The sequence below is a fragment of the Bubalus bubalis genome, chromosome 24, assembly GCF_019923935.1.
Source record: "Bubalus bubalis isolate 160015118507 breed Murrah chromosome 24, NDDB_SH_1, whole genome shotgun sequence".
Lineage (NCBI taxonomy): Eukaryota > Metazoa > Chordata > Mammalia > Artiodactyla > Bovidae > Bubalus > Bubalus bubalis.
In genome coordinates this window covers 15010467-15024279 of record NC_059180.1, presented here as the reverse complement: position 1 = coordinate 15024279, position 13813 = coordinate 15010467, and the positions used below count along the sequence as shown (strand labels likewise).

Genomic DNA, 13813 nt, shown 5'->3' with positions numbered 1-13813 from the left:
AGGCTATAAGGTCCTTTTTAATCCTTCCCTCTCTAGGTCTGCCCCAGGCTTGGTACATACTATGCTATGCTCAAGCGATGTTTGCTGAAGCACAGGAGTTAAGGGCAGAAATTCTGAGCCAGGTTGCCTGGGCTAGGAACCTAGCTTTTCCACTTTCTGTGTAGCCCTGGGCAGTTTTTAACCTTTCCATTCCTATTTGTTCATCTGTAAAATGTAATCCTCAGGTCAACATTTTACTGTGAAGAAGAAAATTAAACAAGCTATACTCGGCACTCAGAACAGTGCTTAACACTCAAAAAGTCTTATCAAAGTGCTATGTTATTATAAATATGTTCTCTATATAAATATTATTAGTATTTATTTATTTTTGGCTGTGTGCAGGCTTTTCTCTAGTTGTGGCGAGTGGCGGCTGCTCTCTAGTTAGGGTAAGTGGGCTTCTCACAGCAGAGGCTTCTCTTGCTGTGGAGCATGCGCTTTAGGGCGCACAGCTTCAGTAGTTACGGCTCCGGGCTCTAGAGCACAGGCTCAATAGTTGCAGCGCACAGGGTTGGCTGCTCCGATGCATGTGGAATCTTTCCAGATCAGGGATCAAATCAGCATCTTCTGCTTGGCAGGTGGATTTGGAAACCCTATAAATATTATTATTATTATTAGATGTTATCTTTGTTATTAAATGGCTTCATCTATTTTGCACCCTAAAGCATCCTTGTTACTCAGAAGGGTCCCTGGAACTCTGTAGATACTTTTTATATATTTGCAAAATCAATGAATGAATGAGTGATGGAATCCCTCTGTTTGTCCTCATTCTAGTGTTACAGTGCCCTTCCAGTAAGGGTGGGGTGGGTGACAGGGTGTTAGGCCCATTAGGGCCTAAATCAGAAATTTAGAAGTTCGTCGGCCTACTCCACAAGTATTTTTCTAGGAAAAAAGTGTCTAAAACGTGTCTACAAACAAAGTTCTGGTAACTCAGGTCAAAGATAAATTGGGAGGGAAAATCTGTATGGCACATATACCAGGAATAACCTCCTTTGTCTTGTTTTAGTAGATACTTTCAAATTTCCTTCTCTAGGAACTTTGACTAGAGTGCAAGTTGCAAGTTAATTTGAATTTCACGTTTTGTCCTCATTCTTATAGAGAGTAAAAAGACTTCAGAACACTGCAAAGTGTTCATATAACCAACAAAAGGAGTGTTTTGCAGCTGCACAGACCTGGATTCAAATCAGGATACTTGTTCTATAATCACGGGTTGTACTTGGCCCGAGTCTTATTTTTCTTATCTATAAAGTGGGGATAGCTTACTTTCTTCATAAGACTGTGTTGGGAAAGCATTTAATTGTGCATTTTGAAACCACTTCAGCTCTATACAAATATCAGTTACTACTAGATCTCCACATTGGTTTCTTGATAGAGTTTCAGGAAAATATCTGTGAAAGGGTGGGAGATACCTGATCTAATATCAACGCTCTTTATGATCCGGAGGGTTTGGGCTTTCCCGTCCAACAGCTAGTCAGGGGCCACGCCTTGAGGACGCTGGGTGAGCGATCAGTGCTTGATCAGACTAGGACCGAAGGGTCCGGGCTAAACTCCCTGCTTTATTTCTTTCATGTCAAAAGTCACAATCTACAAACCCTGATAAGGACTCAAGAGATGTAAGCCAGAAAGACGATGAGTGAAAACGAGACGCTGAGAGAGGGTCTGTGTCTGTTGTCTTGGGAGGAACATTAGAGCCAGAGAGGGAGGGTGTGCCGAAGGGAGTTCGTGTCTGAAAAAGGGGAAGGGGAACGGAACGCAGGAACTCCACGCCCCGAGTGAAAGTGAGGCCCAGTGAAAGGGGCCAGCCAGAGGAATTTCGGTTCCCGCCCTACGACTCCCGGCTTTGACTACAGTTCCGCCCGCAGAAGCCCTGGGCCCCTTGCCCCACCCCTAGGGGTTAATCGGATCATACCATTATGCCATCCTAGGGGCGGAGCTGAAACTTGTGCTAGTCTTGCAAAGCAAATAGTTCTTTGTCAGAAAAAACAGGATTATCTATATGATCTGAACCGTTCTTAGTTAATACATTTCCTTTCTGCCTGCTAAGATCCTCTATATTCCCTGAAGAGTGCCAGGAGTCCGGCCATGTTTCCCCCTTTCCTTTCCGTAGTTGGTACGTTCCCCTGGGAGACGTAGGCGGGGAGGCGTACATAAACCTCGACGCAGGAGGCGGGGCTGCTCAGTCCTCGAGGCGTCGGTGCTCTGTAGTGTTGGAACCTTGTTGCTTGTCGGCCTGTGCGCGCGTGCGCGGACATGGCCTCAAACGGTATGTAAGGGCGCGAGGCGGTGGTGGCGCGCCGGCCCCGGATCTCATTCCCTCCCAGTCCGGCTTTTGTTTTTCGGTGGGACCCGAGCGGCTGTCGAGTGCAGGATCGTTTCCTCGCACCACTGGCTGGAGAGGGGTGGAAGGGGGAGGCCGATGTCGCCATTTTGTTTTGCTTCTCTGGCGCCTCGCGTGGGGCGGGAGGTCGTCCCTTCATTGCCCCCTTCCTTGAGGTGAGGGTTGGGAGGGACGCAGCTTAGTGATTGGGAATGGGAAGCACGGATGGAAATGCTCGGTCTCCGTACCCTCTTCTCCCCCTCGTCCCCAGCCCCGCGCTGGGGCCCGCTTTGTCGCAGTGCTGCATCCGGGCACTCGGAGGAACGCGCACGCGCTCTGCTAGCCCCTCCTCCCCTTTCTGGCGGCGCGAACCGCCCCCCCCCCCTTCCCCCCGGTCTCCTGTCGGCCCTGCTTTTTGTCGCGAGACCCTCGGCTGGAGGCTCCGCGGCGCGCGTCCGGTGTGGGCCGCGCCCCCGGGGTCCTTCGGGAAGGGGCGGGACCGCCTCGTTCCCGCCTCGCTTGCCACGCGGCCGGAGGCGGAGGCTCGGGGTCTGGGCCGCGCGCCCGCTTAACGGCTGGGGGTAGGGGGCTGGGGAGTGGTCCAACGGTCTTGAGGACTGGGCCCGGGGCCTGTCCCGCCTAAATTTCCTCTTACAGAGGTGGGAACTGAAAAGAACGGCCGCCTGAGGCCACACCCTCTCTCGGTGCTTTGGCTCTTTCCTGCGGGGGAAGCGCCTCGTTTCCTGTATCGAGGAGATGAGCCGATCAGGGCCGTGCGTCTTCCATGTGGCGCTTTAAAAAGCACTTTCGCTTCTTTGGATTCGCCTAGTCTTCCCGCAGCCCCGAGTTAGGCAAGGGGGACAGGAAAACGCACTCATTTGGGAGCCACAGGGCTGGGGGCTTGAGTGCCAGCCAACGTGCTGATCAGAATGCTCTCTTCCCTTGGTTAGCTGGTTTTGCACCAAAAGCTCCCATTTCCAGGCTCCAAGATTGGGTAAAGGGTGAAGCGTGGCCTTTTGTAAGACATTCTTGTTCTTTCGATTGAGAAAGCGGAGGCTCCCTTCGGAACAATTCTGCCTCTGGCTTGAATTAAAAACCTGTCCTGCTGAAACAGCTGTGTGATTTCAGCCTAACTCTTGGCGGTGTCTTCCTCCTCGAGGGGGCGTGAGAAAGAAATGCGTGTAGATCTTTGCAGTTCCTGACGTCGATTGAAGTTGCGGACAGTTGCTGCTGTCCGTTAGCACTCTTGCTTTTTCAAGTACTTAAGGCTTCTTTTTTGGTTCTGTGGAAATGCGCTTTCTCTTTGCGTTTTCTATTGTAAGAAAACTTGACGGGTCTCACAGACTGCCCCTCTCCAGTAGAGTTTCATAAGGGAATTTATGCCTCCTTTGTTGATTTTCTTACCTGGGGACCCCGAAGCTTAAGTCTTTTAGCTCTAGTCTGTTCTGAGGAATGGCTGAAGGTAATATAATCCTGTTTTTCTTTTGCAGACTATACCCAACAAGCAACCCAAAGGTGAGTGTCGCTTCTGGGCTTCCAAGGTTTGTAGAGGGCGCAGGTGGCTAAGGTGTCTTTTCCTGAGAGCACTGTTTTTTTCTCTAGCTATGGGGCCTACCCAACTCAGCCTGGGCAGGGCTACTCCCAGCAGAGCAGTCAACCCTACGGGCAACAGAGTTACAGTGGCTACGGCCAGTCTGCGGACACTTCGGGCTATGGCCAGAGCAGCTACGGTAGTTCTTATGGACAGACCCAGAACAGTGAGTCTTAGTGGGTCACTCCACCTCTTCTGCTCTTTGTGAATGTTGCTTTTCTTAAACCTAAGCAGTGCTGAAACAGTCCCCTTAACCAGTCTTTGACCCTTAAAGCTCTTTGATGTTTTGAGTCCTTTGAAACAAAAAGACTTAATTGGTTTGTAATCCTGTTTCCTTTTATTTTCTGACTTTTTACTTTTCTATTTATGCTGCTATTTTCCCAATTTCCTCTAAGCATGAAAGTGAAATGAAGGCAGGAGGAATATTCCTAGAGGGAGAAATGCTTTAGGCTTTTAAAGAGGGAAAATGACTTGCTTGAAGATATTTGAAGTCAGGTGGCATCACATGATACACCAGGAGGTGGAATTTGCCCTGCGGTCCCTGAAGTGTAAATAATAACGCATTGTCTTTATTTGTTCTGCACGAGGTCGGCAGGTGAAAGTGCTGTTAGTGAAGAGAGATCTCTTGGGCTGTGACTAGTGGTGGTCCTGGAGGCTGGCTTTGGGGGTGTGTGGGATGAGGTTAGAATTCAGAACTTGAATAGAAGTTGAAACAGCTTTCAGGTAGAAAGGTAATGTCTTTAGCTGTGAGTTGCAAGATTGCCAAGCATCTTCTAAGAAGTTGGCTTATCAAGTACAGGAAGCATAGTGTTGTTCTCAGTGCACTCCCTGCCTGTTCTCTTTCTTCATAGCTTTTGTGACTGCTTTTCCTTTCCTTTTAGCAGGCTACAGCACACAGTCAGCTCCCCAGGGGTATGGCTCAGCTGGTGGCTATGGCAGTGGCCAGAGTTCTCAGTCGTCTTACGGGCAACAGTCCTCGTACCCTGGCTATGGCCAGCAGCCAGCTCCTAGCAGCACCTCAGGAAGGTAAGGAGTGGGTGTGGAGAGGACGGAAAAGGAGTGGGTGTGGTGAATCCGTAAGGAACGATAATGTGATCAGCAGTGGGAGTAATTATCAGGGGTAATGGGGGAGAGGTGGTCTCTGTTGGGGACAGAGAATGGGATGTACCAGAAGTGAAGTCCTGGACACATGGCATTGTGACTCTTGTCTTTTTCTTTTCCCCTAGTTACGGTAGCAGTTCTCAAAGCAGCGGCTATGGGCAGCCCCCGAGTGGAGGCTACGGCCAGCAGTCTGGCTATGGTGGGCAGCAGCAGAGCTACGGACAGCAGCAGAGCTATAACCCGCCCCAGGGCTACGGGCAGCAGAACCAGTACAACAGTAGCGGCGGCGGCGGAGGCGGCGGCGGAGGTGAGAGGCTTCCTTCTGCTCTGTCGCACCCCTGCTTTCTGCAAGAAATTGTATTCTGGGCTGTTACCCTGAAAGGGTTCTTAAAACCCTAGCTTTATCTGTATTTCTATTGACGCTTATTCCCTGGCACTCCTGAACTGTTTTGTGCCACCTCACAGTCTGTTTTGTCCTTTTTAAAGGCATGCTTTTCTTTCCTGACAGGTAGCTATGGCCAAGATCAGCCCTCCATGAGCAGTGGTGGTGGCGGCGGTGGTTATGGCAACCAGGACCAGAGTGGCGGCTACGGGGGAGGCCAGCAGGACCGTGGGGGCCGTGGCCGGGGTGGTGGCGGTGGTTACAACCGCAGCAGTGGCGGCTACGAACCCAGAGGTCGTGGAGGTGGCCGTGGAGGCAGAGGCGGCATGGGGTAGGTGTCTTGTGAGCCAGGGAGTGCCATCAGTGGAAAGGGAGGAGGGTTGCATGAGTCTCCCTTGAAGCCTAGTCCTGTAGTGCATGGTTAGTCTGATTCTGGGAATTGGTGAGGGCTTTGATTTGGGATCTTGACTGTTTCTTTTTCGTACATCCATCCCCATTTTATTTTTGTGAGAACTCGGGAGCCTGAACTTCTACCCACACTTCTGTACAGAGATTTGAGTACTGACAACTTTCATCTCTAAAGAAAAAGGAGAAATGTAGGGGTGTATGTGGATTGGAGTCATTGATAATCCTAGGCAAGAACCATGGAAGTAAAAGCTTCTTTCTCTGCAAGGGAAACCTATGATCCCACTCCTGGTGATAGGGAAACTTGTTACTTGTATTCCCGTGTGTCCTCTAAAGGAGTTGTCAATGGTTAACCTGACTTGAGCTTCCAGGAATTGGCTACTCTCTCTTCCTGTATTCTATAGTCACTTGAATCCACGAACTTGACTTGTACTAATCTGACGGACTGTAATGATTTTGTGTGTGACTTGGTTCATGGGGCTCTCTGAAGTGTGCAGACCTTTTGGACAAAGTACAGTACGCTCGACAGTGGTCTCCCACCCACTTGCTCCACTGTCCCCCTTCCTCCGGTTACTTGTCCAGCTGGACCTTCTTTCCTCCCCTTCCTGCTGAAGCTGAAGTAAAACCTTAGATTTGATGTTAGAGCATTTGTCAAGTCTGTTGGTAAATAACGATTGGAGGCACTCTTCTCTGTCTCTCTCGAGAAGGGGAGGAATGTCAATGTGTTACTCCTTTTGGGGAAAAAGTAAGTTTTTTAAAAAGAGTTTGTGTATGGTAAGTATTCAGAGGGGGGGTGGGGGCAGTGCCAAAAACCTTACAGAAATATGGAAAACTCTGTTGTGTGCGTGTGTTTATAATGCAAAACTTTAAAAAAAGAAAAGCAACTGTTATGTGACTGTTAACTTGCTCTGCATTTTATGTGCCACAGGTATGAAAGGTGACATTGCAAAATACTCCGCTCTTCTCGCAGTGTAGAAGGGGTGACCCCGGGGGTGGGGAGAGATCAAAACCAGCTCAGTAGTTAGGGAAGGGCTTAGCTAAGTTTTGTCTCGCTTTAAGGGGAAATTGCCTTTGGTTTTGACTTTTTATGGAATGGGGTTGGGTCTGCTTGCTGCTTTCAAAGCAAAAAAAAAAAAAAAAAAAATCACAAAAATGTGTTCAGGGCTACCCCAGCCTGGTGTGAAGTGTCTTCTGGGTAAACGGGGTAGGGTTTTTTAAACCAACTACTGGGTTGGCAACTGCTTGCGACAAGAGGAAAAACATCTGCTACATCGGAAGAACGGCCAAGGAAAATGGGTCTTTTTTTTTTTTTTTTTTTCCTAGAGGAAATAGATATATAACCTTTTAAGCAAAATCCTTAACAATTGTGTCTGAGAAATTGCACACGTGTGTGTGACATGCTCACAGGTCAGACAAGGGGTGGTCAGGAAGGGGAATGTATTTTAGTAGCCACTTGCATTATCATTTTCCCAAAACACCTACCTATGTTTGGGGAATGTTGAACAAAACCAAAAACCGCCCTTTTGTAGCCGTTGGAAGCTTCATGTCCTTTCTTCTAACTTGTCTTCTCCAGCGGAAGTGACCGTGGTGGCTTCAATAAATTTGGTGGTAAGTGAACAGAGTTTCCAAAATTCCCAACTCCCAGCAATGCTTTGTCTGATTGTTCATTTGCAGTTGTCTTAGCGTGTTTTAAGTGTCAAAAGTTTTGGAGTGTCCATAACCACCTCCAGAAAGGGGTGGGGTAGAATGCCACCTGCTGCCAGATGTGTGCTAACCTGGAGGCAGGCAGGGAGTAAGACTCAGCAGTCGTCTGGTACCAAATTGGTTTGACCCAGGTTAATAAGAGGTGTTTAGGAGGCCTCTTGACAGGAGTGTCGCCACACCAGCACTTAGTGACAACCGTTATGAGAAACTGGAGAGTGTGTGCCGGAACATGTGGTGCCAACTTGGCTTTAGGATCGATCCTTTGATCAGTGTGTCTGAGGCTTGTGTGTGTGTGAGTGTATGTGTAACAATCTCCAAACGTTTTAATTCTGGACGAGGGATGAAGTATTGCCCTGCCCTGAGGATGGTGAAGTTGGTATATATTTATGTATTAAATACTGAATGGTGTCAATGCAATTCTACATACATGTATTTAAACTCAACTCAGATGGGCTAAATAGCAACTAGCTCTGGGCAGGAAGGTGTGAACTGCTTCCAAGAAAGGTTGGGAGCATGTGTGGCTCGTGGGAAATAATCAGGTCTTAATAACAGCACAAACTGAATTCATGGAAAAATGGCAAATTGGAGAAGTCTCCTAGTAAGCTGGAACTTTTCTGGTCTGGTTAACTAACAAAAGGTTTCTTGATTTGTCTCAACATGTAAAGCCAAAGGCTTGGGTTCATGATTTAGGTGTCATTGAGTGTGGGTACAACATTTATATATGGTGAATTCAGATAAACTTTGGGCGAAGATGGTCTCTGGAAAAAAAAATAGAGGCTGCATTATGGAAATAAGATTTCTGGTCTGTTCCCTGGGACATGCTTAAAACATACAATAGCTATTTTGTATGATTTTTACTTTCATGTGGTTTTTGGGGAAACAACATGGTTTTAAGACTGGTTTCGAAAGATGACATTAAAAATTGTTCCACAAGGGATAAGTGTCTTTGGTGCTAAAGTTTGGAGAAACTGTATGGATGCATATCACATTGCTGGTGGTGAGCCCGTTTCTCTCTGGGGCGAGAGAAGAGGGCCAAGCTATGAGTTGGTTTGTTAACTGCAATGGGTCTCCCTCCTGGCCCTCCCAGTCTGTGCCGAGGACATTTCCCAGCCTCAGCTGGGGGAGGCAGCCTTTTCTGAAGTGTGGAGTTGTCCCTGTGGGGACTCAAGTTACATGCAGACCTTAAGAAAAGGGGCCTGTGTCTTTGCCAGACCTGCCTAGGGTTTTCTCTGGGCAGGCAACCCAGAACAGGGTTTGGAGTGAGGCTGGCTGTGAGCACTTACCTGATATTTTGCAAAAGTTTGTATTTGGTGTTAATTTTTTCCTTGTCTTTCTCAGCCTCTTAACTAACGGCTCCTCTTTCCTTGTTTTTTTTGTTTTTTGTTGTTTTTTTGTTTTTTTTTTCTATGTCACTTAAGGCCCTCGGGACCAAGGATCACGTCATGACTCTGGTAAGTCCACAGGTGGCGGGAAAGAAAGGCTAAAGTGGTAGCAGGACTTTTCTTGGATGTTGTTCAAACTTAAGGGAATCTGAAGAAGAGCGGGGCTCGAGAAGGAAACTGTGGGGAGAGAGTTTAGGAGTAGCTGTGTTTACCAGCGTATTTAACAAAAGAGACACAGGGAAGCACTTAGTCCTTTTTGTTTTGATCATGTTTGTATGCTGCATTTTAGTGTAAAGTTAGTTTCTTCGGGGTCTTCAACTGAAAGTTGATGAACACTGGTGTGGTCTTGGGCAATTAACTCCTGAGCCCTGGTTTCTTTTATGAATAGCAACATGTTTTAAGGGGTAGTTGTAAAACTAAATTTTAATTAGTGAAGCGGCTAGCATACAGGCACTCGGATAATGAAGTAGAGTTGGAGATTTGTCAGACCTACACCACCAGTACTTTATATTAATTGGTTTAGAAATTTTCTTTCTTTGAAAGCTAACAAGTATCAAAGCTCAGGTTATTAAGTGTCACTGACTTGTTGTATCTTTGGTTGTTTCTTATCCACTTTTCCTGCTGTGTTGGGCAAGCAGAACAGGATAATTCAGACAACAACACCATCTTCGTGCAAGGGCTGGGCGAGAATGTTACAATTGAGTCTGTAGCTGATTACTTCAAGCAGATTGGTATCATTAAGGTACTTATGGGAACTTCTCTGGCAGTCCAGTGGCTAAGACTCCTCGCTCTCACTGCAAGGGCACGGGTTTGATCCCTCATTGGGGAACTAAGATCCCCCAGCCCTGAAAGAAAGTGGCTGTCCCCCCCCAGCCCCGAAAGAAAGACCAAAGAAAGGTACTTCTGGAGCAGAGTGGGTGCATTCTATCAGTGCTGCAGACTTTGGGATTTCATACCTTAGTGAAAATAGAAGTCTTAATGGTTGCCTGCTTCATTTGTTGAGGAAGAAGCATTAACTGTTGGCATTCCAAAGGGAATCACATTTTAACACAAAAAGGCACAATTGATTAAAAAGGTGATTACAACTTTTGAGTTTGTAGTCTATAATCTTTATCATTTAATATTGAAGGGAGAAGCAGTTAACAGTCGATGGCTTTCTTTCAAGTTATGTGGGAAATAGGAAGGTATGGTTTTGATAGTGCTGTATTTTCTTAAGACTGATGTGATCTCATGTTGCTTTCTTCAGACAAATAAGAAAACAGGACAGCCCATGATTAATCTGTACACAGACAGGGAAACAGGCAAGCTGAAGGGAGAGGCCACGGTATCATTTGATGACCCACCTTCCGCCAAAGCAGCTATTGACTGGTTTGATGGTATGTCTGAGGAGGCTGGGGGAGAGGGCAGCTAGCTTGGGGAAACAGGCTGCATTTTGAGGGTTTCTTTGAGTCTTCCAAGACTTAATAGCACTACGCTGTTGGTGTAGTCTTACATTTGCTTATGTCTCATGAGAGTGTAAACATTTGTAAGAAGGCAGAGTCTTCTCTTGATTGTATCAGGTATACTTTTGGACCCACAGGTCATAGGTCTTAATAAGAAGTCTCTTTTATACCTCCTTTATTTCTTTAGGTAAAGAATTCTCTGGGAATCCTATCAAGGTCTCATTTGCTACGCGGCGAGCAGACTTCAATCGGGGTGGTGGCAATGGTCGTGGAGGCCGAGGGCGAGGAGGTGAGGAGCTCATTCTGCTGCTGTAAAGAAGTGATGGGGAGAGAAGAGGGAAGGAGGATGGTAAGGGCTTGTGTGGGAAAGACAGGTTAACCACACTTGGAAGGGGAGCAGACCTGTTCTTGGCTCTGTTCTAGGACCTATGGGCCGTGGAGGCTATGGAGGTGGTGGCAGCGGCGGCGGTGGCCGAGGAGGATTCCCCAGTGGCGGTGGCGGTGGAGGAGGGCAGCAGCGAGCAGGGGACTGGAAGTGTCCTAATCCGTGAGTGAAACGGCTTAATTTTTCCTCAGCCCTCTTGTATGTGTGCCCTTTGATGTTATGTGCCAAGTTGCTTCAGTTCTGTCTGACTCTGCAACCCCATGGACTGTAGGTTGCCAGGCTCCTCTGTCCATGGGGATTCTCTAGGCAAGAATGCTGGGGTGGATTGCCATTCCCTTCCCCAGGGGGTTTTCCCAACCCAGGGATCAAACCCAAGCCTCTTATGTCTCCTGTATTGGCAGGCAGGTTCTTCACCACTACGCCACCTTGATGTTATGACAGTTTGTAGTTTCTGACTAATGTCAAAGCTATGCTGACGGGGACAGGCTTGGCCGGGAGTCATCTAGACTGGGCTCAGTAACCTGCAGTCTTGGTCTCCGCTCCTGAGAAACAGGCCTCTTTGCTTTTCTGAGGCTTCATTCTCCTCACGTATCCCTAAGGTCACTGGACTCTTCATAATTCTAGGTCTTGGCCATTTCCACCCCCCACCCACACACATTAATTGTCTTATTTTCCTCAGTACTTGTGAGAACATGAACTTCTCTTGGAGGAATGAATGTAACCAGTGTAAGGCCCCTAAACCAGATGGCCCAGGAGGGGGACCAGGAGGCTCTCATATGGGTAAGGAAGAGGCAGAGCTGGTGTTGGGATCTGCAGGGAGGCTAGACAAGGGGAGGGAGGAGGGGTCTGGGGAATGTGATAGAGGGTTGAATCATGTTTCTTTTTTTCCTAGGGGGTAACTACGGAGATGATCGTCGTGGTGGCAGAGGAGGCTATGATCGGGGTGGCTACCGAGGCCGAGGAGGGGACCGTGGGGGCTTCCGAGGGGGCCGGGGTGGTGGGGACAGAGGTGGTTTCGGCCCTGGCAAGATGGACTCCAGGTAAGTAAGACTAAATTGAAAGGGAACTAGAGCAGTTGACCAGAGGTCATGGGATTGCAGGGTTTGGGGAGCGTGGTTTCATTTTGAGGGTGGGGTTGGAAAGCTGAGACTAACGCTTGGGTAGGAAACAAGGGAAGGAAACTTACCTGGGAGAGCTAGTCTGGATGCCCACATGCACTCTGTGCCCAGGGAGACGAGCTGTCTCTCGGGGTGGGTAGCAGGGCAGGTTGGATTTTGGGGGGGAGGGTGGGTAGAGAGGTTGGAACCCAGACCTCATGGATGCTTTTTCTTGCAGGGGTGAGCACAGACAGGATCGCAGGGAGAGGCCGTACTAGCCTGGCTCCTGAGGCCTTGGATCAGCTTTCTTCCTGTACCCAGTGTTACTACCCTCATTATTTTGTAACCTTCCACCTCCTGATCACCCACGGGTTTTTTGTGTCGGACTATGTAACTGTAACCATACCTCTGGTTCCCATTAAAAACCATCATTTTAGTTAAATTTTCTTCCTTTTCCCCCTCTTCACTCTCCTGGAGCGTGAATGTCCAGGTCAAGAACGTGGGGAGTTTTTCCTCTATTCAGATCAACCAACCTGCCTTGTGGGAACTGGAATAAATTTGTTTGTTCCCGCTCAGCAGGAACTAGAATAAAGTGTTTGATACTTGGTTCAGGGGAGCAAAGGTCAAGTGTATCCTTGAAAGTAGAGATTAAACTTCTCTGTTCACAGTAAAAATCGGATGAATGAAAGGGGTAAATGAAAAACATCGTGTGTTGCCCCCCATTTTTGTCCAGCCATGTGGAAATTTCTCTTCTACTGTGTTGATTGATGGATGTGCTGATTTTTGTGGGCTTATTTTTAGCAGTTTTGTTCCTTTCAAGGAGTTCTGGCAGTTTTCTAAGGGTGGGGCTCAAACAAATTAAACTTTGAGGGTGATACTCAAGTTTGATTGACCCTGATTAGGTCATGTAGTTAACCACTTGGGTTTTTTTTCCAGGAAGGGGAGAAACTAACTGAGCACCTGCCTAGTGGCAGATAGGCTGTTCACAAGTTATCATAGGAAGACGAAGTGCCTGGATTCTGTAGCTCTCACAGTCAGGAAATGGTTTGACGCCAGGATGCAGTCCTTGTCATCTCCCAACTTGATTTTCATTTCTTGGCATTTCTTTCCAAAACAAATTCCTACCCCAAACATTTATTTGCTTAGGCCTGGCTTAAGAGGATGCTGAATTTTAGGGAAAAAGACTTGGGAATGAGGTAAGATGGTAAAAGGGGAAGGTTAGCTGAGAAAGTAAGATAAGGCAGTTCTTTGATATTTCAGTGAGTGGGCTCCCTCTGCACACTAGTTTTCCTGAAGGTGGGACTCTGGGTATTGCCTGTTGAGACAGTGGTGTGATTAGGTCATGTTCCCATCTGCCAGTACTCAAAAGTCTTTGGTGTTTTGAGAAAAGGAAGGGGTTGGGCCGATGAGTTGTCACCTCAGTAGTGCCCCTTAACCTGATATACCTTTCCTGACCCCAGAAAACTACCCCCTCCTTCCAACTCAAAACTTGAATTTAGGAAACTTGCCCATTCTTGCCAAGCAGTTGAATTTTGGCTACACAGAACTTAAAATCATAACCAACAGCAAACTGTGTTCTTTGTTAGAAGCACAGCTCATAAGAGTGCCTGGGACCCCTTGTGGAAAGTGCTTTTCTTTTTCTGAAATTGTACCCTCTAAGAGTTGATTCATCCTCAAATCTCTGGTGATCTGAGACAGAGGCTGTGGCTTTGTGCAAAGGAATAACTACCCTCCCTGCCGAGTGGAGGTGTTCTGTCAAGAGGAGGTGGAGAATGGCTGAGGTTCTCCAGGCAGTGCTTTTATTTGGCTTGTGAAACTTGGTACTTAAAAGAATCCCTGAGATATAGAGCCAAGAAAATGGCAGTGGTCCTCCTCCTGCCCTCTTCTGCTTTTGATCTATCTTAAAATGATGTTTGGTTTGATGGCACGAGCACATCTGAGAGGTTTATGGGTGCTTCACCTGGTAGGGTT

The 13813-nt window shown here is 47.6% G+C and overlaps 1 protein-coding gene across 2 annotated transcripts; it reads left to right on the top strand.

Annotated features, from left to right (window-relative positions):
• Positions 1 to 2171: 2171 nt before the first annotated feature.
• FUS (FUS RNA binding protein) lies at positions 2172 to 12284 on the top strand. 2 transcript variants are annotated; one of them, XM_006070388.4, is made up of 15 exons: positions 2172 to 2299; positions 3844 to 3868; positions 3956 to 4110; positions 4829 to 4970; positions 5171 to 5352; positions 5554 to 5758; positions 7406 to 7440; positions 8955 to 8987; positions 9557 to 9660; positions 10165 to 10294; positions 10548 to 10649; positions 10784 to 10907; positions 11425 to 11525; positions 11638 to 11785; positions 12081 to 12284. In XM_006070388.4, the coding sequence occupies exons 1-15, from the start codon at positions 2287 to 2289 to the stop codon at positions 12118 to 12120; spliced, it is 1539 nt and encodes a 512-aa protein (XP_006070450.3). In that variant the 5' UTR covers positions 2172 to 2286; the 3' UTR covers positions 12121 to 12284. The 2 variants fall into 2 exon arrangements, with proteins under 2 accessions (XP_006070450.3, XP_006070449.3); XM_006070387.4 differs by having other exon boundaries at positions 4826 to 4970.
• Positions 12285 to 13813: the final 1529 nt, after the last annotated feature.